Source organism: Balaenoptera musculus, chromosome 12 (genome assembly GCF_009873245.2).
Source record: "Balaenoptera musculus isolate JJ_BM4_2016_0621 chromosome 12, mBalMus1.pri.v3, whole genome shotgun sequence".
NCBI classification, from domain to species: domain Eukaryota; kingdom Metazoa; phylum Chordata; class Mammalia; order Artiodactyla; family Balaenopteridae; genus Balaenoptera; species Balaenoptera musculus.
The window spans coordinates 48,563,565-48,586,066 of NC_045796.1; the positions used below are offsets into that span (position 1 = coordinate 48,563,565).

Here is a 22,502-nt window from a genome sequence, read left to right on the forward strand (position 1 = left end):
AGCTCATTGTCTGTCATGATATCAGCTTAATCCAGGTTTAAGTGAATGAATAACAAACTTAAAAGCAAAAATCTTTAATATTATAATTTGAGACACTGGGGTCCCCTTTATTGCAGTAAAATGCACTGTCTTGTTATTCTAGAGCCTTAGGCTTGGGCCGAGTGCTGAGTAACTAGCAAACAGTGCTACCAACATGAGGTGTTTCCATCGAGACCCTTGCTTCTCAAGTATAGTCTAGACCAACAGCACTGGTGATACTTGGGAGCTTGTTAGAAATGCAGAAACCCAGGCCCAACCCAGATACCCTGAACAGAATCTGCATTTTCACAAAATCCCCAGTGCATTCTGTGCACACAGGTCCGAGAAGCTCTGATCTAGACACAGCAGCAGTTCTCAAACTTTTTTGTCTCTTGAGCCCTTTACACTCATTAGAATCACTCAAGGTGCCAAAGAGCTTTTGTTTATGTGGATTATACCTGTTCATGTTTACTGCATTTGAAATTTAAAAGGGAAAATTTTTATAATATTTTCTTATTAATCTATTTGAAAAGAACAATAATAAACCCATTACATGTTAACATAAACAGTATGTTTTTAAAAAATATAAACACATTTTATAAATTGAAAATAGGTTTCATGTCTGGCTTAATGGAAGGCAGCTGGACGTCATATCTGCCTCTGCATCGATCTGTGGTGATAGCTCCTTGTCACGTAGCCTCAGGAAAACCCCACCTTACACACATGAGAAATGAGACTGCAAAAGAGAAATAAAACCTTAGTATTATTATGAGAATAGTTTTAACTTCCCTGGACGTATTTTGAGAACCACAGGTCTAGATAGACTGTAGTCACGCCTGAAGCCTGTGACTAGCCACTAACCTGATCCTTTTAGGCTTTCTTCCCACGTTATGCTGGTGCTGTGGCCCAGTCGTCAAGAGACTCCATTTTTCACATGAAGGAGACACATATGGTGCCCAAATGTCATTCCTGACACTTAACGTGCAATTGATTATCTAGATGTAGCTTTCTTAACCACTGGCAAAAAATTCAGAATGCTTTTTTCATTTTTAAGTGGAGTCAGTTTCATTAAAAAATAAATTTGTACCCCACTCCAACAACAGCGTACTATTTATTGCTGTCATTTTTCCTTTCTGTTTTTTAAATGGCAGAGCAATGAAGGTAAAGGATGTTTGCAATCTCAGAGTAAAAGATTTTCAGAGCTAGAAGAAACCTTATAGACCATCTCAGCTAGATCCTCGTTTTACACACAGAGAGACCCAGAAAAGTCGAGTGACTTGCTCAAGGTCAACCAGCTAGAAAATGGAGGAGCTAGGGAACTCTGTCCCTGCTGCCAGCACTATCCCTGCCAGTCTCCCAGAATGTGCATCATTTGCCTTTTAGGGAATTTCATAACTAAGTCTTTAAAAGAAGGCAGATGACAAGAGTCAGTGTTTGCACTCTGAGCGTTTAGAGGTCACAGTGATTTGGAGGCTTTTTGCCCTTGAGGGTAATTGCTCCCTGTGGCTGCCATGGAAGAATTAGTGCCCTGACAAGGAATCCAAAGCATCCATGAGTTGTAAGGTGACAGAATTGAGAATTGGCTCATTTTTGCAGCTAAATAGGCTCTTCAGGCATGAAGAGTGGTCTAACATCTTACAACAGGCTTGTTTTCTTCTGCACAGATAGGCTTCATCTGTCCAACAAGGACTCAGACAAGTTTGACCCCAGTCTAGAGCTGCCCTGCCAGATTGCTATGGGTTAGATTCCTGGTAGTTGGATAAGGCTCGTTGGTTTTCCCTGGGATGAGAGATTGCCACCAATTTTGAGCTGGCTTTGGGTGCATATTAATTTCCTTTACTTGCTCCAGATGCTAATTCACCCTTTCCCACTTTTTCCTTCATTTTTCTTTCCAACAAACATTTACTGAAGGTTGACTTAGCACTTGATACAGCATTAAGAACAGTGAGGGAAATATGTTAACATCCTGTTGTCTGCACATCATACTTTATCTTTCAGTTTCTCTTCTGTCAGGTGGTCTGAACTAGCCTCTTATCAATAATTCTATTCTGTTAACGTAATTCTAATCAGGACCCAAAGACTGTCCACATCTAATGGCAGATCAAATGCCCAAAGAGCATTCAACCACAATAGCTGTGGCCCACATCAGGATTCCTCCCTTTTGTCTAGTGTGTTGTTCTTGATATGAAGCTCAAACTGTTAGTAAAACAGTCTGACACTTTCTAATGCAGTCATTTTGTGACTCTTTTGGGGAAGAAGCCTTTCCTCTAACACACTGGAGAAGCAGTATAATATGGGAGCTTCCAGCCTAACCTCTGGAGCCAGGTTGCCTGAGTTCAGATCTCACTTTTGAGACACACCTACCTCTGTGTGACACTGGGCAATTTACTTAACCTCCCTGTGTCTCTATTCATTTGTAAAATTGGAAAAAAATAGTAACTTACCTTAGAATTATTGTGAGAATTAAATTAGTTAATCCAGATAAAATGTTTTGAGCAGGACCTCACTATTATTTTGAACCTCAACATAGAACATAGAGACAAAATAAAGAACTCAGAGTTGAGCTTACAGTCACTCCGTCTTGCCTTCCCCAAGATTCTTCCACAGAGCCCTATTTAAAAAAAGTTATCTGTTGAAGTTCTCATGCATAGATGTTACTAAGGGAATTGCTCAAACAGGAGGGTGCCTCTTCAATGGCGTTCTAATTCTAACAGTACAATTTTTCACTGAAAAGCCTATTCAAACTTTATACACTCTGGTGAATATAGATGTCTTCTTTTCATCTTTGAAAATATCGTAGTACTACTGGCATTGCCTTGTGCAATCCAGTCATGTCCAGTTGGAGAAAATATCAGTAGACTAGCATCACTGACTCTTCCAGAGGACTAGTGAGAAATTAATCCATCAGCTCAACAAACAGCTGCTGAGTACAGGCTCCATTCAAGTTGATGGCAGTATAATGCTGAGAGACGCAGTGTGGAGGGAAGCGCTGCTGAAGCTGGGAGCAGATGATAACAGTACATGTGGGCAATGGAAGGAGAGAAGGATCGGGGAGGGGGGCATCAGGAAGGAATCCTGAAGCTCTCAAGGCCTGGTGCAGATCTTGAATGATAAACAGACATTCTAGGCAGAAGAATCAACTGTTTTGTGCTTTTTATCCAATTATCCCCACCACAAATGGAAGAATCACACAATAAACCTGCTTACTATTTTTTGTATATCATTATCCAAGATATCAACCCATTAGCAGAATATTCTTTATCTACCTTCTACTCCATTTATGCTTTATTCAGACACATTTTGTTCTTCCAAGCCCATAAATTTTTTTTTTAAATACTTATTTATTTATTTATTTTATTTTTGGCTGCGTTGGGTCTTCGTTGCTGTGCGCGGGCTTTATCTAGTTGCGGCGAGCGGGGGCTACTCTTCATTGCAGTGTGTGGGCTTGTCATTGCAGTGGCTTCTCTTGTTGGGGAGCACGGGCTCTAAGCACACGGGTTCAGTAGTTGCAGCATGTGGGCTCAGTAGTTGTGGCACACGGGCTTAGCTGCTCTGTGGCATGTGGGATCTTCCCCGACCAGGGAACGAACCTGTGTCCCCTGCATTGGCAGGCGGATTCTTAACCACTGGGCCACCAGGGAAGTCCCAAGCCCATAAATTCTTAAAGTGTTCCCCCTGGTGCTTACCCGGGCGGATTTGTTTTTTCATTTCATATTTATTCCAAGTCAGTAAACTGATGCTTCTAGGATATCCAGAGTTTGATCATTCTGATTATCATTCTGAATTGAAATGAGTAACTGAAGAATAATCCCCTCTTCACACAAACTCTGAAGAGAGTCCCCAGGCTGCTAGTGCACACGCGGAGGTCATCCCCATTGTCCGCACTTTGTAGCATTGACTGGGGCCAGCGTGGCTCCTTTGTGCTGACCAGGACCATCGCACACCATCTATTTTGTCAGGCCTGGCATCCCCTTTGCTTGAACTACTGCTTGATTCCCAGATTTGCTGTGTATAAAGTTTCTGACTGTGTCCTTGTCAGTTTTCTTATCTTTTGTCTTACAGCACTGCCAGCGGAACACAACAGGCGAGCACTGTGAGAAATGTCTAGATGGTTATATCGGAGATGCCATCAGGGGAGCACCCCGCGTCTGCCAGCCGTGCGCCTGCCCCCTGCCTCATGTTGCCAAGTAAGTCTTAAAGGAAGATGGTCTCTTCTACCACTTATCCGCTTAGTTTTTCTTTCTTTTTTTTCTCCCTATACAGAGTTCTAAGGTTTTTCCACAGTCAGAATTGAGTATCTCACGTTGCAATGAGACTGGAGAGAGATAGGAAAGTCTTCTAGCCTAAATCCACTTTCAGGAAAGCTTAAGCACTGCAGCATAGGTGATGCCTCTGTTCCCTAAATATTGGGGGTGGGGACGGGGCACATCACAGAAGTCAGTGAAGCTTCCCAAGTTTTATAATCAAGGCTAGTCTCATCTTTTCTTGGCCATCCCTTGACCTAGAGAGATCACAACTGGTGATGCCAACAGACGTTATAATTTGTCGTTTTCAGTGGTAGTGTTTCTCCTGCTCCCACAGAGCAGACATTTTCTACATGTGGCGGCTAACTAGGCTTTCAGTCAGAAATAGAACACAGATAAGCAGATGTGCTTTAGACCAGTCAGCTCATAGAAGATATCTGAGAAAACTAATTTTCACTTCTGGCTGTGTTTCCTGAGTGAGAAGTTAAAGACAATACACATGCATCTTAAGGGAAATAATGGGATTCTTTTCAGGCACATATATATATAAATCCAGTAGTTAGGTCATGACTAGCCATTTTATTGGCTTAAAAATGTAGAATGTAGAATTAAAATGATGTAGTGGTGTTTGGTTTTACAAGTATTCAACCAGTTCTCCAATTCTCTGACACCAACTGGTGTCCTACAATCTAATCAAATCTGACACTAACCACTACAGTTAGTGCAGACCCCATTGGTTAAGGGCTCAATTCCACTTTGAAAGCCAGCCACAAGTTGGGGTCCCAGGCTACTCACATTTCTGCCCAGCTAAGTACAAATTCAGGGGTCCCTTCAATGCCTCTCCAAGTTTGATAATTCTCTACAATGACTCACAGAACTCAGGAAAGCACTGTACTTACAAATACAGTTTTATTACAAAGGATACAACTCAGGACCAGCCAAATGTAAGAGATGCAGGGACGTGGTATGGACAGGGAGATGGGAGGGAGCAGAGCCTCTGTGCACTTGCTCTCCAGGCGCACCGCCCCTCAGCAAATCTGTGGGTTCACCAACCCAGAAGCTCCCCAAACCTTGTTGTTCCGAGCTTTATCAAAATTTCATTATAGTCATGATTGAATTATTGGTGATTGAACTCAATCTTCAGCCCCTCTCCCCTTCCATGAGGTGGAGGGAGGGATGGGGTTGAAAATTCCAGCGCTACTGCAGGAACCCTACTACAGTAGTAAGTTCCTCCCGCAGACCAGCCCACATCCTGAAGCTACTGAGGGACCCATCAAGTCACCTCATTAGCATAAACTCAAAGACAGTTGGGACTTCCCTGGTGGTCCAGTGGTTAAGAATCCTCGCTTCCACTGCAGGGGGCATGGTTAGATCACTGGTGAAAAAAAAAAGATACAATTGAAAAATTGAAAGGGACTCATTATGAATAACAAAAGACAGTCATGTCACTAAGAAATTCCATGGATTTTAGGAGCTCTGTACCAGGAACCAAGACAAAAATCAAATATATATTTTTTTTTTATCCCACAAGTGGAAAGAGTAAAAAATCTAGGTTCATATCTCTGCCTTGGCACATTATAGCTGTGTTATTTTAGACAAAGTCCCTTCTCTCTGTGTCTTACTTTCCATGAGATTTCGGGTCAAGGAAACTAGATTCAGATGTTAGCTTCATTTGTTGATTCCTTTAACCTGCTCTGGATCTCGGTTTTTTCCTTAGTAAATAAGAGTTGGTGTAAGGATCTGCCTCACAAAGTTGGATTAGGATAGCACGTGTGGAGCACTTGGGTTGGTGCCTCACACATAGAAAGGTGTATGTAGATGTTGGCTTTACTGAACACATACTTTATATTTTTTCTAACGCATTTTGCATACTCTATGTCAGGCACTCTTCTAAGTGTTTGGATGTAATATTTGCTTGATAGTTGTAGTAAAAATTAAATAATGCATATAAAATAATTTTTAAAAGGCCTGAATGCCTGACACACAAACACATACACACACACACACACTTTCTTTTTTTTTCTTTTCTATTATGGTTTAATACAGGATATTGAATATAGTTCCCTGTGCTTTATAATAGGAACTGTTTATCCATTCTGTATATAATAGTTTGTATCTGCTAATCCCAAACTCCCACTCCATCCCTCCCTCCCCCTTGGCAGCCACAAGTCTGTTCTCTATGTCTATGAGTCTGTTTCTGTTTCGTAGATAAGTTCATTTGTGTCATATTTTAGATTCCACATATAAGTGATATCATCACACATACTTTCTTATAAAGAGAAAAGAGATGACAACCAAATTTCCCCCTAATGTTTTTTCCCTTAATTGAACACCAGTACCACCTAACATTTCACCTAATAGCTTGTGATTTGTTCAAATCCTCTGATGAGTCTGACAGTCAGTGAAGAAGTCAGATGTTTTACAGCCCCATCTTTCTTTAGAAACCATTAAACTGTCTCAGCCTTTGCTTTGTGATTTTTCATGTCCAGTGGTATTAATAATGTGTGCAAAATGGATTGGACTGAGAGTGAGAGTGGAAAAAAACATTGTGTTCTATTATTTTCATTCAAGCGTGTCCTGATTTATGAGCTCCCTTTGCCTCATCTAGGTGTATTCTTTAATTGTTCATTAATATTCTGCTCTAACATAGAGAATGGACTTGAGGACATGGGAAGGGGGAAGGGTAAGCTGGGATGAAGTGAGAGAGTAGCATTTATATATATACACTACCAAATGTAAAACAGATAGCTAGTGGGAAGCAGCAGCATAGCACAGGGAGATCAGCTCGGTGCTTTGTGACCACCTAGAGGGGTGGGGTAGGATGGGAGGGAGATGCAAGAGGGAGGAGATATGGGGATATATGTATACATATAGCTGATTCACTTTTTTATGCAGCAGAAACAAACACAACATAGTAAAGCAATTATACTCCAATAAAGATGTTAAAAAACAAGATTCTACTCTAAAACACGAGTCTTAACCATATCTGATGAGGTGTTTAGCGTGCTGCTCCCTTACCGTGGTAGAGTTATTTTGTTAACTATATTAACCTCCAACTTTCTAATAACAGGTTTCACTCATTTTCCCATATAAACAAAGATGTTATACAGCACCACCTGCTCAAAGCAGCTTTATAAGCTTAGAGCTGCAGTTTCTTTAGAAACTACCAGAGGAATTAGAAAGATAATCCCAAATTCTTCATTGTATTGTCCGAATTTTGTATTTTTTGCACCATTCATATGACAAGACTTCCTTATCTAAATTATAGGACATTAATGCCTTGAGATATAAGTCTTCTGGAGCCTCATTCCTATGGGCTGAGAAGTCTTGTCTACATAAAATCAACAAATATTAATCAAGCACTTATTATGTGCCAATCATGTACTAGTTGTTGGTCACAGTTGTGAATAAAACAGTTAAAAACTCCTGCCTTCATTAAAATAGATGAGATTACAGCAATATTTTGCAGTTTCTAAAGCAAATGACCTTTTTACCTTTGAGCCAGATTATCCAGTATCTTAGTTCATCAAGAAGCTCTTCTGAAGACTGTTAACTTTTTCAGATAAAAGAAGCAGAAACTTGCCAATCAGGTATGAGCTTCTTGTCTGGAAAGAGGAAACACAGGTAGTTTCTATAGGCAACAAGAATCACCATTTCCACCCATGTTCTTTCTCTGCTTGTGTGAGTGGATCCAGGTTCAAAAGAGCAATTGAGGGACTTAAGGAACAGGCTGTGCAGTTCAGTACATATTCACAGATGTAAAAGCTGAAGTCTCTAGAGCAGTGGTCCCCAAACTTTTTGGCACCAGGGACTGCTTTCGTGGAGGACAATTCTTCCATGGAAGGGGTGGCGGGGGATGGTTCAGGCGGTAACGCCAGCGATGGGAGCGGCAGATGAAGCTTCCCTCGCTCGCCCGCTGCTCACCTCCTGCTGTGCAGCCCATACTGGTCCTTGGCCTGGGGGTTGGGGACTCCTGCTCTAGAGGACAGATTTGAGGTGGAAAAACCTGCTGAAGATTAACACAAAAGCAAAAATATATGACCTATAAGTAAAGAACATTATGTGGGAGTGTGGACGAATTGGGAAGGGTGGAAGAGACCTGCTTTCTCTGTAGTGGCAATAGTTCTACTTCCTGAATCCCTTGGGGGAGAGAACTGGATACAGAAAGCGTGGGTGGGGTGGGGTGGGGGGGATAGTGTGTGATCATAGAACAGGACAGATTTGCCTGGATCCTATAAAGTGCTAGTCTTTGATCTGGCCTTGTTATTGACTGAGTTAACTAATCTCAAATACTAATCAAATATAAAAAATCAAACTCCCCACTACCTCTTTCAGCTTTTCTTAAAATTCATATTTCTACTTTCTATAAAAAATCAAAGTACCAGGACTTTTATTTGAGATTTCAGAAAGGCACCAAGCGTGGAATCTGAATTACACTTTGAAAGATACGCAAGTTGAGCCTACAGACCCGGAATTTGAATCTCCAGATATTACAATAGCCACATCAGAAGGCAAGGAAGTGATGCTTGAGGGAGTTTTGCAAACAAAGAGTGCTGAGTCTATTTTCCTTTAAGTTCCCTGAGGGTTTTCCAAGAACAAAAGACTCCCTTCCACTTGGAGAGGGCACCATGGTTATTAGTGTGGGCTGAGAAAGGTGCAGTGTTTTCATTTCCCTAGCCCAAAAAAGACTTTAGCCTAAGCAAAATATAAACAATTAATGTTGATGGAAAACGGAAAAGGAACCCTCAGTGGCTCTACTGCCTCTGAGTCTCCCTCCACCAAGACCAATAGTCACACAGCTATTCCCAGGGACCATTTGCACAGAGGTCATTTATTTATTTTAGGGTTGGCCAGACATCCTCCATGTCTACTAATAATTGCTCCAAACAAGGAAAATGTCATCTGTTTGAAACTGTAGGACATTAGCTCAAAGCAGACAACTCCAGGCAGATATTTCATTCCTTCAAGCCATGGGTGGGCTGCTGGGTGGAACATCTTCAAAGAAACATGCATGTGGGTTTGTTCATGTTCTGGACACTTAACTGATAGTTTCTTTGAGTAGGCTGAGGAATAAGAACAAGCAAAATAAAGGGTAAATGCCAAAGAAATGTAATTCATTGGAATGTTTTTAACCAAACTCTTAGAGAAAATAAATTGTGTGTACTACCTTTCACTGAGAAGCACATATTGTTTTCTGATTGATTTTATAAATATTTTCACACAAAGCAAGCATATCCATTTGTTTTCCTCCAAAGACCGTTAGGTCTTTGCTGATACATGCAGGAATGTGAGAACAGCAGGTCACACTCCATGGATTGTACAGTACCTAAGCCAAAACTAATTTAAAAGTCTTAAAAATGTTGAACACCCCCCTCATGGGGATGAATTCATGTGTCAGTGTAGGTAGAATTTTCAAAACATATGGAGAACAGTATTCCATTTCCTTTGTCTTCATAATTAAGATAGTTATTTATTCTGCTGAAACAATATATTTATTTGTTTTCTGTCCTGTGTCCTAATTTTTATTATCAAAAAAAAGAAGAATCAAGAGAGTGGGTTTCATGAAGTAGAATCCTTTTACTATGGGTCCTATTTCTTGCTTGAGTACTTGCTTTATGACTTTGATCAGCTGAGCCAGTCCCTGCACCCTTTATTCCCAATCTTTAAGGTACACATGAAAGAAATTAAGGTTTTGTGGAGATTATAAAGCATAGTTTAGAATTGGTTCATGACCTTGAAGAGTGAAAGAGAGCTAGTGCAGAAAAAAAGAGGGAAACTTTCAAGTGAATACACAGAAAGTGGTAGGAATAAGAGAAAATTCTCGTAGAAATCTAAAATCACAGGTAAAATTTACTTATTTTACTCTAGCTTTAGGATATGTGTTTTACACTTGCATTAAAAAATATATACATATATATTTATACACACACACATACACATATACCTGATGTTCTGGAAATTCCCACTGTTTCAAGTAAAAATAATAAAGTGCCTCTATGGAAAAATAAATGAGGTAGACATGGGAAATGGTGTCACCAGTGGTGTGTCATTTTCTGTCTGAGCCTGATAGTCTGAGCTCTCCTGAAAGGAGGAAGATTTAATTTAACTGAAGCAGATGATTGTACCCATTTGAACTTGAGGGGACCAAGGTAGAGACGATCTAATCAAAATCAAAAGTTAAGACAGTCTCTTCAGTGATGTATGGAATTGACTTCTGATATTCTCTTTCAATTCCAGTTTTGCAGAATCCTGCTATAGGAAAAATGGAGCTGTTCGGTGTATTTGTAAAGAAAACTATGCTGGACCTAACTGTGAAAGGTAGGCTACTGAAAGTCACTATGTGCTATGGGGGTCAAAGGAAACTTCCTGTTTCTTACACTCATCAGCTCTGCCATTCTCTCGTTCAGTAGATCTTAAGAAGAGGGAGTGGGAGATAGCATTTCAGAACCCCTTGGGGGAGCGTTCCCAAATCCCATGCCTCATATACAGCTATGAGAATGCTCCCTAGGCGTCCAGGGCTACATCTCAGGATAAATGGGCAAGGAAAGAGGAAAAATGAGTATGCGTATTTTGAAGAGATTCTCGCGATGGTTTTGGTAACAATCCTCTCTCTCTCTCTCACTCTCACTGAGAACCAATAGTACAATTAATGTCCAAAAGAGAGAGAGAAAGAGAGAAAGTCTTCTTTAGTGATTCCTTTTTTATCAACTGGTCAGTTATTAGAGTGATACATTGAAGAAAAGCACAAACCTATTATTTAACCTATTCTTTATACCATCTCCTCTCCTGAAAAGTAAACTAATTCCATGAGTTTGGATTTTCTGAATCCCTTTTTGGTATTTACACCTAACACTCTTTTTTAAGTTGCTTTGGGCTTTGCTCAAACAAGAATGGCCTTGGCAAGCAAGGGTGCAAGACTCCCACTGAATGATTCCTGGCAAGACGCTTCCCATCCTCCCTCAGCTGCTCACAGCTTTCTAAGATAAAAGGGCTTTCACTGAAAGAGTCTCACAGAGAGGCCTTTTTATTTTTAACATAAATGCCATTAATATCCTCCCCACTGTGTTTAGGCAGTGCAATGATGTGTGGTGTCCTCAAGACAGGGAGGGAAGGGCCAGAAGGGACCGGTCAGACATACAGTCCCACATCCCCACATCTGCAGCGCACTCACTTCACCGCAGCACGCTGCTTACTGCCCTGGGTGGGGCCCACAGATTCAGCCTAGGCTCAAAAGGTAAACCTTAAATACCATCTCATTTCCGAGGAAAACACCCTCCATCTCTAAAAGTGTAGCTCTGGAACTCTTTTTAAAAAGCCACATTGTCTATGGTACATAGAAAAATCTCTGTATTTTGAGGGCATTGTTATTGTGATTATTAAATGTGCAAAATGTGGATAATTCTTTTGCTAAAGAGCTGTGGGATTTTCCCCCTTTTTACTATAAGAGAACAGGGAAGTGAAAGCTGAGGGACCATATGAATGTCATCTTTTAGGAGGGACTTCTAGAGATGATCAGATGACCTTTGGCTGATTAATGTTGGTGACATGCTTTTTCTGTATTTCCTTATTTGGGGACCCAGGAACATGAGCCACCTGATTTACTCATTATCTGGCTCAGTGGGGGTGAGAGGATTGTTCATCAGCCAGGGATGGGGATTTTTCTCCTCAGTGTCTGAGGTTTAACTCAGTTTAGTCGGATAAGGATTGAGCAATATTACCAGCTAATGGGTGTTGTATGACTCCTGAAGGGGAATTAATGGCCTTAAATAGAGTCCTGCTGACCAAATGCAAGTTCCTCCAGAAGTGAGTAATCTCAGCCCCAAGGGCTCAGTCCTACAAAATACACACAGGGGTGCGGATTAGGGTTCTGTCAGCGACAGTGGGGGGCCTGGCACAGGACATCATGCCCACCTCACACGTAGCATTGTAGATGATAAATCCCCTGGCCCACATCAGAGGCTCCTGGAACCTGCCATTAATCAGCAAGGCTCAGTCAGATCTGCTGCTTAGCCTGGGCCTGGATTGACAGGATGGAGGAGAGAGCACTAGTTTGGGAAGTGGAAGTACAGTGTTGAGATGTAGCGTCAGCCTGGCTGAGTCTGTCTCTCAGCTGCAGCCCTTTATGATCCTCCTGGGCAAGTTATTTGATCTCTAAGTGGCTATTTCCACATCTCCAGAAAGGAAAAAATGAAAATACCCACCTCGTAGGACTGTTGTGAGTAATACTGTGAAGTTTTTAGTATGGCACCTGGCACTTAATAAATGCTCAATAAAAATTAACTGGTAACAGTACGAGTCATTGTGCCTATTGTCCTGTTGCCACTGCTGGCATAATGTGTGCTTGGGACAAGCTGGCTCATTTCCCTGAATCTCAGTTTCCTTAGCTAGAAATAGTGCCCTTTATTGATTGTTTCCTATGTCCTCTCTCAGCCTCATAACTACCCTGAGAGGAGGTCGTATTTTATCATTTTGCATATGAGGAAACTGTGACTTATCTAAAGTCACATCACTGCTAAGTGGTGGAACCAGGATTTGGAAAGTTTGGCTTAAAAATCTGGATTCTTCTCCCATTCTGCTTTTCCCGAATGTCTTCTAAGAGTCTCCTATTTTAAACATTGACAATTAATGAATTAGATGAACTTCTGATATGGCGGAGAAAAATGGTTAGTCTGTTAAGTAGATTCCCTTTGACAGGAGGCTGCATCTACAAAGGTGCTGGAAGTAAGCATCCCTTCTAAGGCCTTTCATCTGCACTGGGGGAGGATCACTTTGAGCAACTTTCTTTCTTTCTTTTCTCCTTCTCTTTCCCATCCACCCTTCCTCTCACCCTGTTCTTTTAAAAAGAGTCCACTGAGGTCTTTTACATCAAAAATTGACCTGACAAACTCTTTTTCAAAATAGAAATGACCACACAAACAGATTGGTGGGAAGGGTAGGGATGCAATACATCTAAGACATGTTCTCTTGTCCTCAATGAAGTCAAGGCTAGGGGAGGAGACAAACCTGAAAACCGTTCATTGCAAGACAGAAAAAATGAAAAGCTAAAGAGAAGGCAAGCAGAGGCTCTTCAAAAGTGTAGTGAAAGGAGTGGTTTCCTTCCCATAGAGGGACTGGATCATCCCACAGGAGGTGGCCTTAACTGCTTTTGATTTGTTTGACTCTGGGACTGAGAGGGGGTTTCTGTTTTGAGTTTAATCATCAAGTTGTTAAATTGTCCCCATTAAACTTCATCTAATATGTTTTCAATGAATTTGTAAACTCAGATCTCTCCACAAGATCTTTCCAAAATATGCAGCTGATTTGCATGGATATCTATCTCATTAGTTCAAACAAGAACACTGTGGGTGTTTCTGTACCTAAAGATCATTTAATCAGGGGTGATTTTCAAGTCTGACTGTGTGTAAGTATCTCCTGGAAACCTTTGGATTCCCTAGCCCTCCCTCACCCCCTCCGTGCCCCACTGAAAAGAGACCTCAGGTGAGGCCTGGGGACCCGTATTTTGATCGTTGGGTTCTCACACCAGTCCTCTCACTGACTTGTGAACTACTGCTCTATTTCAACCTTTAATACCACACCCGCAAAACACAAAACAGTGATTCTCAAACTGGGGCTCAAGAGCCACTGACTGGTGTCCTTGGAAATATTCGTGGAGGTTCATGGGTTCTCAGTGAGTATTTTCTTAATTTTGTGTTTCATTTCAGTGATAATCTTGAGAAAAAAGTTCATTGAAACATGTTCTGGACTTTCTGAAGTACCATTTTATAATAAAGGGGGATCTATCTGCCTCAGAGCTGAGGAGAAAATAATGGCTGATGGTGTGTCAGTGAGACATTACAGACAACTGGAGGCCGAATGACATGACAGTGAGGCACACAGAGTCATGACACAGCACAGGGCAGGTCATGCATGCTGAACTCAGACAGTCCTCTACCACATCACATTGCAGGTAGCCATTCAGTTGCAACGACATCATCCGTTGCCTTGAATTAATACTGTTAATTTGAATTCGATCCATTTTATAGTTTTGTTTTATTTGGAAAATTTATCTTGGTTTTTCGAGATGTATACAAGTCATAGACATAAGGAGTTACTACTTAGTTTTATGTTTGAAATATTTAAAGGTAATTTAAATGAACACTGGAAGAGATATTCTGTATGAATGTTTTTCTTTTCACAAGGATCCACACTACATACAATTTTGAGCAACACTGGTCTGAACGTAAGACATGAGCCTCTTCTAGTGCTGTGCAGAACCGCTCAAAACACGCTGTCCTCCCAGTGAGGTCCATGTTACTTAGCCTGCTCTGGGCCCTGCCTGTCTCTTCCCAGAGTCGTTTCTCACCTCACAATTTAAACTCCCCATGCTGGAGCTGCTGCTCTTACAATCCACGAGGTCAGCTGTAGAGCTTACCACATTTTATTACATTTAGATGATGATCATGATGATGATGATAAAAATAATAACTAACATTTATTGAGTGCTTACTCTATGCCAGGCACTGTTGTAAGCAGTTCACTTGCAATGATATGTTTAAACTTCAAAAAAAAAATCCTATGAGATGCCATTTTCATCCTTATTTACAGAGAAAGAATGTGAGACACAGAGAGGTTAAGCCACTTGTTCAAAATCAAACAGTTTTTAAAAATCTCATTGAAATATGAGCTTCTCAGCAGAAGTAGCATCTTACTTATTTCTCTATCCATTCTTCCTCCATTGCAGTATCTAGAACATTGCAGGCACTGAGTTATATTTGTTTCAATAATACTTTTTTAAAACTTTTTTTACTAAAAAAACCCAGAACTTTTAATGTTCCTTTAAGAAGGCACGATGTAGTGACAAGAGTCAGTCATTTCTTGCCCCATTTGATCCCCCACTTCCCACCCCATGCCTGGAAAATCAAAGACCCAGAATTGAATAGAGGTTGCAAATGGAAGTCATCTTCTGATGCAAATAATTATAAAATGCACAACCGAATGGACAGGAGTTTTGAATTCTCATTCTCATTCCAGAGTGACCGTCCCTCTGCTCCTAAGTAGTACATTTTAAAGATGAGGGACCTGAGACTCAGCGCCATGAAGAGACTTAATCTAAGGTCACACAATTGACCCTCAATGTTCAACGCAAAGTTTTCAGTTAATAAACATATATGATGTCAATGCCTTAGTATTCCACATTGTCTCTTGCGGCAGCTTTAACAGTGTACCTTCATCCATTCAATTCTGCAGGGGATAGAGAGACATGCTAAAACCGTATGAGGATTTATCATGTGGATCTTATTGCCTAAGGGTCAGGAAAGAAGAATGGAGCAAATTAAAGCAAATTCAGGGAGACCTGAAAATCCTAACAGGAAAGGCCGAACATAGTATCATCAGAGACGATGATGATGGTGATAATGATTTTGATGATGACCTTGATGTTAGAAAACAGTAATAAAGAGGAGGAAGAGGAAGAGGAAGCTAACATTTATTGAGGCTTATATTATGATTCAGGGCTTTAGTCTGATTCTTTCTGCAGGCGTCAAGTTTTTCAAACTTAAGGTATCAGCCCTGTTATCTGTATAGAATTCTTATTACTCCCTACTCTCTGCCCTGCCCCATTTCTGGATTCTTGCCCTGTGACCTGGAATGGGTTACTTATATTTTCCTAGCCTTAGCTCCCAGTCATTCGTAGAGAAGTAGAGAGCATTTATATGGCACCTACTATGTAACAGGTGCTTTTTTTTTTTCTTCATTTAATTTTAACCCAGATGACAGCTACAGAGTGACATCCCCCCCAGAAAAGCTTCTATGCCACCTAGGCTGGGAATTTTGGCACCTTTGATAAAGGCATTCAGTAAGAGGTATATGGCCTTGGGAAGAGAAGAAAAGGAGAAGGAGCAGAGGAGAGGGAAAGCACTACAAAAATTCCCAAAATAATCGTTTTTGGTCAAAAGCATTTTTTTCCAAAAAACATATCTTTTTGTTTTCCATTTTTCCCAAATGATATGATCACTGACTGAAATGACAAAGTTCGTATGTCACAGTTCTTTCATTTACACTGTAAATTTATCAGCTCTATTTTCTCCAAGTGAATCAAGTCATTAATAAAGCTAGAAACAAGATTATGGAAGAAAATAAAAGTGCACCAGTACTGGGTACCTGGGCTCCAATGCTGACTCTAAATCCAACTCCTTGTCCTTTTGTGTCCTTTGTATCTTTTGTAATTTGCTCTTTGAGGACAGGAATTAGGTGTATTAATAGATTGCATTTAATTACTCAACTGTTATATCATTAATGGGCTTATTAGTTAACTCATTAATGCCAGATTTTGGAGTGGAAAGAGCATAAGCTTGGAGTCCCATACGATGCTTGAGCCCTGAAGCAGTGAACCAATTGTCCAGCTTCTCCATGCTGTAGTTTGCTCATCTATAAAGTCAGGGTTAGAGGGTGCCAGGAGTACAAAATTTTCGTGTGCTCATTCTATAAAATCTGTAAGGTTGAAGTTGGGACTGTGACTTCAGAGTTGCCTCTGAGCCTACCACCAAAAGATATTCTTGAAATTCAAAGTGACTCAAAGTAGGTTTCCACTGTGGTTGAGATTCTGACTAGTAGAAGACCAGGGGACCACCTATGGAGATCAAATACAGTGGAATTAAACAGAGAAAAGAAAGCAACTGGCATCTGGCTTCTGTGAGCTTGGACAAGTCTGTTCACTCCCAGACCTCAGGCTTCCCAGCTGTGCACTGAGGTGGCAGATCTGAGTCCCATTTTAGTGAGCCTAAGTATCTAATATTCTGGTGAACTGCGGCACAGGATAGAAATTCAATCCAGCCATGTGTTCCATAGAGGAATGATTTATGCTGACTTGGGGATGAGAGGGCCTGTGAACCAAAGGTACAAAGACATGAGTATGAATAATAAAATTTATCGAACATTTCCTCAGGGGGATGTCTCTTTGTGGGTTGTGTGGCACTTACATTCATTCTTATCTTTTTCATAGTCCTCGACTTCTAGAGTTTGTATAATTATGCCTAATTCTTTTCCTGTTCTTTCAGTGCATAGGCTATGTGTTTTTCCTCTTCCTGTCTCTCTGTGCCTTACACAAAATAGACATGAATTGTCCTTCTGTTGGATGAGTTCACTCATTCATTTATAGCAGCAGCAGTGTGGTCCAGGGCAGAGCAAAGGAAAGAACATCAGGGTCAGAAGGTCTGGGTCTTATGCTGTCACTTCCTAGCTGTGTGAGCTTGGAAAACCAAAGTAGCCTCTCAGCCTCGGAATGCCAAGCCTGCGTGCCCTACCTCCCAGGTGTCTGTGGTAACTAAATGAACTTACCTGGGTGGAGTCATGAGATACATTGCAAGTGACTGAACATACACCATCATTACAACTACATCAAAAAACTGAGACATAGGAATAAAACCTGGAAAAACATATGCAAAATGTTGAACACTGATTGTTAAGATCTTGGGATTACAGATGTGATTTTTTTTTCATTTCTCTATTTTTCAAATCTTCTGAATCATGATTCTTTTACTTTAAATGGAAGCATTTTAAAAGGTGGTGTCCTATTATTGCTGGCTGGCTCTTATTGGTGTCCTTGGAAAGTCTTCTCTTCCTTTCCACTCCCAAGGCATAGGTCCCACCCCAGGTCCTCCCCACCCAACCCTGATCTCCCATTCCAGCCCAGAGTCCGTCCTGAACTCTGATGCCGACACCGGCTTCATTCACCATCACTTTTATCACTCAGAAACCTTCACTGGCTCTCTTCTTTTTCTCTCTCATCAAAACTAACTCCTGTGCCTGACCTTCAGTCCCATGACAGTGTGACTGCACATTCCTTCCAGCCACTCCCAAAGCATCTTCAGCCCACCTTAGCCAGTCTTCAACACTAATTGAGGTCCATAGCAGAGAGGGGGCCACAGCCAGCCAAAAAGCATGTAGTTTGCCTCAAAAAGTATTCTTACAAAGTTTGAGCCAACCTTTAAAAACTGAGATTTCACATAAAAATCCGAATTTCAACTTTTTCCTTTAAAAATAAGATCTGACAACACAGATCCTTCATTCCCTCAAGGCTACAGTATAGAAACAGTTGATAGGAGCTGAGAAGCAGCTGCCCCCTTAGGTGGGGCCTGTGGTCCCATCACTCAGAGCAGGGCCTCTGCTGGCCGACAGGTTACCTTTTGGAAAAAGTAGAGAAAGGTGCTTTTCCTCTGGTCAGAGGCAACCCCCCCAGAGTGCATAGCTTGGCAAGGCCAGCAAAGGCTGGAAGTAGTTCAGCCTCTGCTCTCCACCTGGGCTGGAGTCTCTTATTAGGGCCAGCTGGCATGACCATAGGCCTCAGCTCTGCCTCCACAGCAAATGCAGTTAGGCACCTGGCCTCTGTAGGCTCATATATCTAAAACATACAGAATAATGGCCACCTAGCCCCAACTCTGTTTATCTGTGGTACTCCCAGCTCTGCCCTCTGCTTTGTCTCCGCACTGTCTTCCTTCAGTCACAAGATGGCTACCAGAGCTAAGCATGCTGCCTGCCTCTTCATTCACCTGCAGAGGGAGAGAAGGCCTTCACACAACCCTCAAACAAGAGCCCTGAGCTCCACTCCAACTGAATCACTCCTGAGCCAAACCATTTCGGCCAGGACAATGCCAGGCACTGGTTGGCTCAGGTTTAGGCTATCAGAACAATTCACTACGGCAAGGTAGAATACACACCAGTGTTTCTCAGTGAAGGTATTACTAACATTTTATCCAGGACAGTTCTTAGCTATGCCCTAGTGGCATATCTCACGGCCAAATGTAGCATATCTAGTCCCACCGTCGTATGCCAGCTGTGCACCCCAGTGATTGAGGTGACCAAAAATGCCCCCACCCTGGTCATATCCAGACACTCCTGCACCTGAAGGTCTCGCCGAACTGAATGGGCTACAACACAATGGGGAGGGGTAGTTCCTGAAAAACAAAGTCTGGTCCTATTAGGAAGATGAGAGAGTGGGAATTAATTCTGGGAGAGCAATACACAAATATTCATTACACTTTCTTCTAGGTAGGAAAGAAGATAAAAAGGAAGAAAACTATGGATGCTAAATTTTTAACATGTGATTCCCCTTCAGATGTGCTCCTGGTTACTATGGAAACCCCTTGCTGATTGGAAGCACCTGTAGGAAATGTGACTGCAGTGGAAATTCAGATCCTAACCTGATCTTTGAAGACTGCGATGAGGTCACTGGCCAGTGTAGGAATTGCTTACGCAACACCACCGGATTCAAGTGTGAACACTGTGCACCTGGCTACTATGGGGATGCCAGGAGAGCCAAGAACTGTGCAGGTAAGGTGCTGTGCATGCTGCAGCAGCTACCCAGCTGGCACATGTGTGATAGGAGCAGGGCCTCTGTCAGTGCTGGATTTAGATGAATTTATCTTGGGGAAATATTGCAATTACCCCCTTGACACTCTTCCAGGGCAATATAGGAATGTGCATCCCATACTCCTAGGGGTAGGTATTTTTATCAAGACTAATGTAGTTTAGCTCATGGGTAGAATGAACCATGAGACACTAACACTAGTGAACTTTTGTCTTATCATCTTTATGTCCTTCCAATTTTGATCAAAGAAGTAAATCAGACTTCCATAGATTACCTGTCATTGACCAGAGGACTGAATGAAAGTTTGCATGCTTGACATCAATTTTCTTACTCTGCAAGCTATGTGTCTCTTTTTAGTTATGTTTGGTAAAATCAACATTTCAGTGAAATAGATTAGCAAGCCATAGGTAGTTTAATCATCCCCCTATTTCCTCACATTACCAGAGTAAATATTTCAGGGATAGTATAAGAAATCTTCCTGGTCAGACTTCAGTTAGACTGAAAGGTACAAATTTTATTCAGGATTTCTCCAATCCATTTGCCTCAGAGAGTGAAGCTCTTCAGAAGTAAAGTTAAATTGCCTTCCTCTAGGACTAAAGGGAGGCTGAGACTGAATATTCCTTCTCTTATGTGACTTTGAGGGGAAGAAGAGTGAGGGAGAGGTATTGTGCTCTTGTGGCATGCTTCAATTGGAGATTCTCTCACTGAAACAGATTTCCACTTGAAGAGATTTTTAAGAAGTGAAGAGTTTGAAATTGAGAAGGAAACAAATATGATCTGCAGAAGTCGCAATAAAAGTAAACATGTCTCCAGGAAAGCTATGTGCACAGAAGCATAACCCCAAGAATAACAGAGTGGAGAGGAGCTCTGTGCCCAGTCAGACTAAAGAGAGAGAAAGTGGGCATCACAAAGAGTGTTGGCAAAATCAAAGACTTAAACATTGACATCCTGATTCTCAAAATATTGACTCATGTCAATATGTAAACTCATGTTTAAGTTACAGAGATGCAGATCAGTCTTAGAAAAGAAGCTGATGCTAGAAGCAATAAAGCATGATCTTGCTGAATTGTTTAATAAATTTACATTTTGTGGAACATTAAACAGCCAAAATGTAATAAATGTATGTTACCCTTGAAGCTAATTTTTTATGATTATTCTGTAAAGACAGTTAAGAGGTGGGAGGAAATTCACAATTCCAGTTTATTGCTAGCCTAGATAGCTTAAGAAATCCTTTGTAAATATTAAAAATTAATCTCCACTCCAGAAGCAGCCACATAGCACAGGGAGATCAGCTCAGTGCTTTGTGACCACCCAGAGGGGTGGGATAGGGAGGGTGGGAGGGAGATGCAAGAGGGAGGAGATATGGGGATATATGTATATGTATATGTATAGCTGATTCACTTTGTTATAAAGCAGAAACTAACACACCATTGTAAAGCAATTATACTTCGATAAAGGTGTTAAAAAAAAATTAATCTCCACTCCAAAACTCAGTGGAAAATGAACAGTCTGGTGAGATTAGGGTTTTGTTTTTGTTTTTTTCCAAAAGGCATTCTTGAAAATTATTAGTAGATTAATAATGGGCTCTCAGATCTTCTAAATTCATGTAAATGTGGTCCTAATTCTTTCCACGACATTGTTACTAGCTATCCCACTGATAGCTATCATTTGGAGGTTTGGAGTCAGTCTTGCCAAGAGTCAAGCACTGTGGGACCCAAGAATCGCTCTTGCATCTCCTCACTCACTCCTAGTGGGCTGCTCCTCCCTCACACCTGGCAGTAATCAAACCTGGAGTTGGATTAACTGGAGAATTTGACTGTGATGAAAGGATGGCTTTCAGATTCCAGCTGAATGATGGACTCTGTGATCATTTTGTACCTTGTGAAACTGACCAGGAGCTCTTTGGACTGAAGCAGTTGCAGAGTCATGTCAGAATCTCAAATAGTTGGGAAAGGAATCCAGGAACATTTAGATTTACTTTTGCCCCAGGGTCACCTTTGAAAATCTCCCTGAGCTGGGGCTTAATTGGGTGAGAGGAATAATCACTAAATCATGTATTCCACACGATCTTAAGAAAGAATATAATTAATCCCCATTGAAGAATTATATACCGATAGCCAGTATTTCTACAAACCACAAAAACATTGCCATATTTTAGGCATTAAGAAATGAATCCCTAATCTCTTGTTTTTGTTTCCCACAGTGTGCAGTTGTGGGGGAGGCCCATGTGACAGCGTAACCGGAGAATGCTTGGAAGAAGGTTCTGAACCCCCTACAGGCATGGACTGCCCAACCATAAGTAAAAATAACAGTACATGATTGACTAACCCCACTTTCTCTAATGTGCTGCAGGTGTAGGATTAAGAAAAGCTATGCAATACACTCTCTCTAGAAACTGCCTGAGTCCCACCCTTGGCTTTAACCCTGTCTATGCCTCAACCAAATGGACCCTAAACAAAAGACATTCAGTCCACTTGATTCCAATGGGCAGATAGGTGATTTACATTTAAACAGCTCTATTTTAGAAAATTTATTTTATCAAGTCTTTAAGTTCAGCATCTTACTTAGTAGGTAAAGGCTAAGTTGGAAATACAGTTCCCAGTGACTGAGTTCATTTTAGCTCCTTTTTCTGTATTATCTCTTCAGGTCCTCAGATAATGTAATCCACAGACTACGCTTTACAACACTGGGGAAACTGAGATGCCAAGAGATTTAAGTGGCTTTTCTCAAATCACTCTAAATCTGAAGTGGCACCAGAAATATAATATTCAGGCCTTATGAAATGGAGCTGCCCTCTCTCTTTCCTGCCCCTCTGGTATTCAAATCATGAGTATTCCTAATGGTGCAAGAACCTGCTGAAACATTTCAAAACAAATGCCCAGACCCGGTCTCAATGA

General features: G+C 41.2%; 1 protein-coding gene across 1 annotated transcript in view; it reads left to right on the forward strand.

The window, feature by feature from the left end:
• Positions 1-22,502, forward strand: part of LAMA4 (laminin subunit alpha 4) — a 148,189-nt gene that overhangs the window by 44,098 nt on the left and 81,589 nt on the right. The window contains 4 exon segments of the mRNA XM_036871934.1: positions 4,081-4,205; positions 10,500-10,580; positions 19,354-19,568; positions 21,809-21,904. Coding sequence (XP_036727829.1) covers positions 4,081-4,205; positions 10,500-10,580; positions 19,354-19,568; positions 21,809-21,904 — 517 coding nt within the window.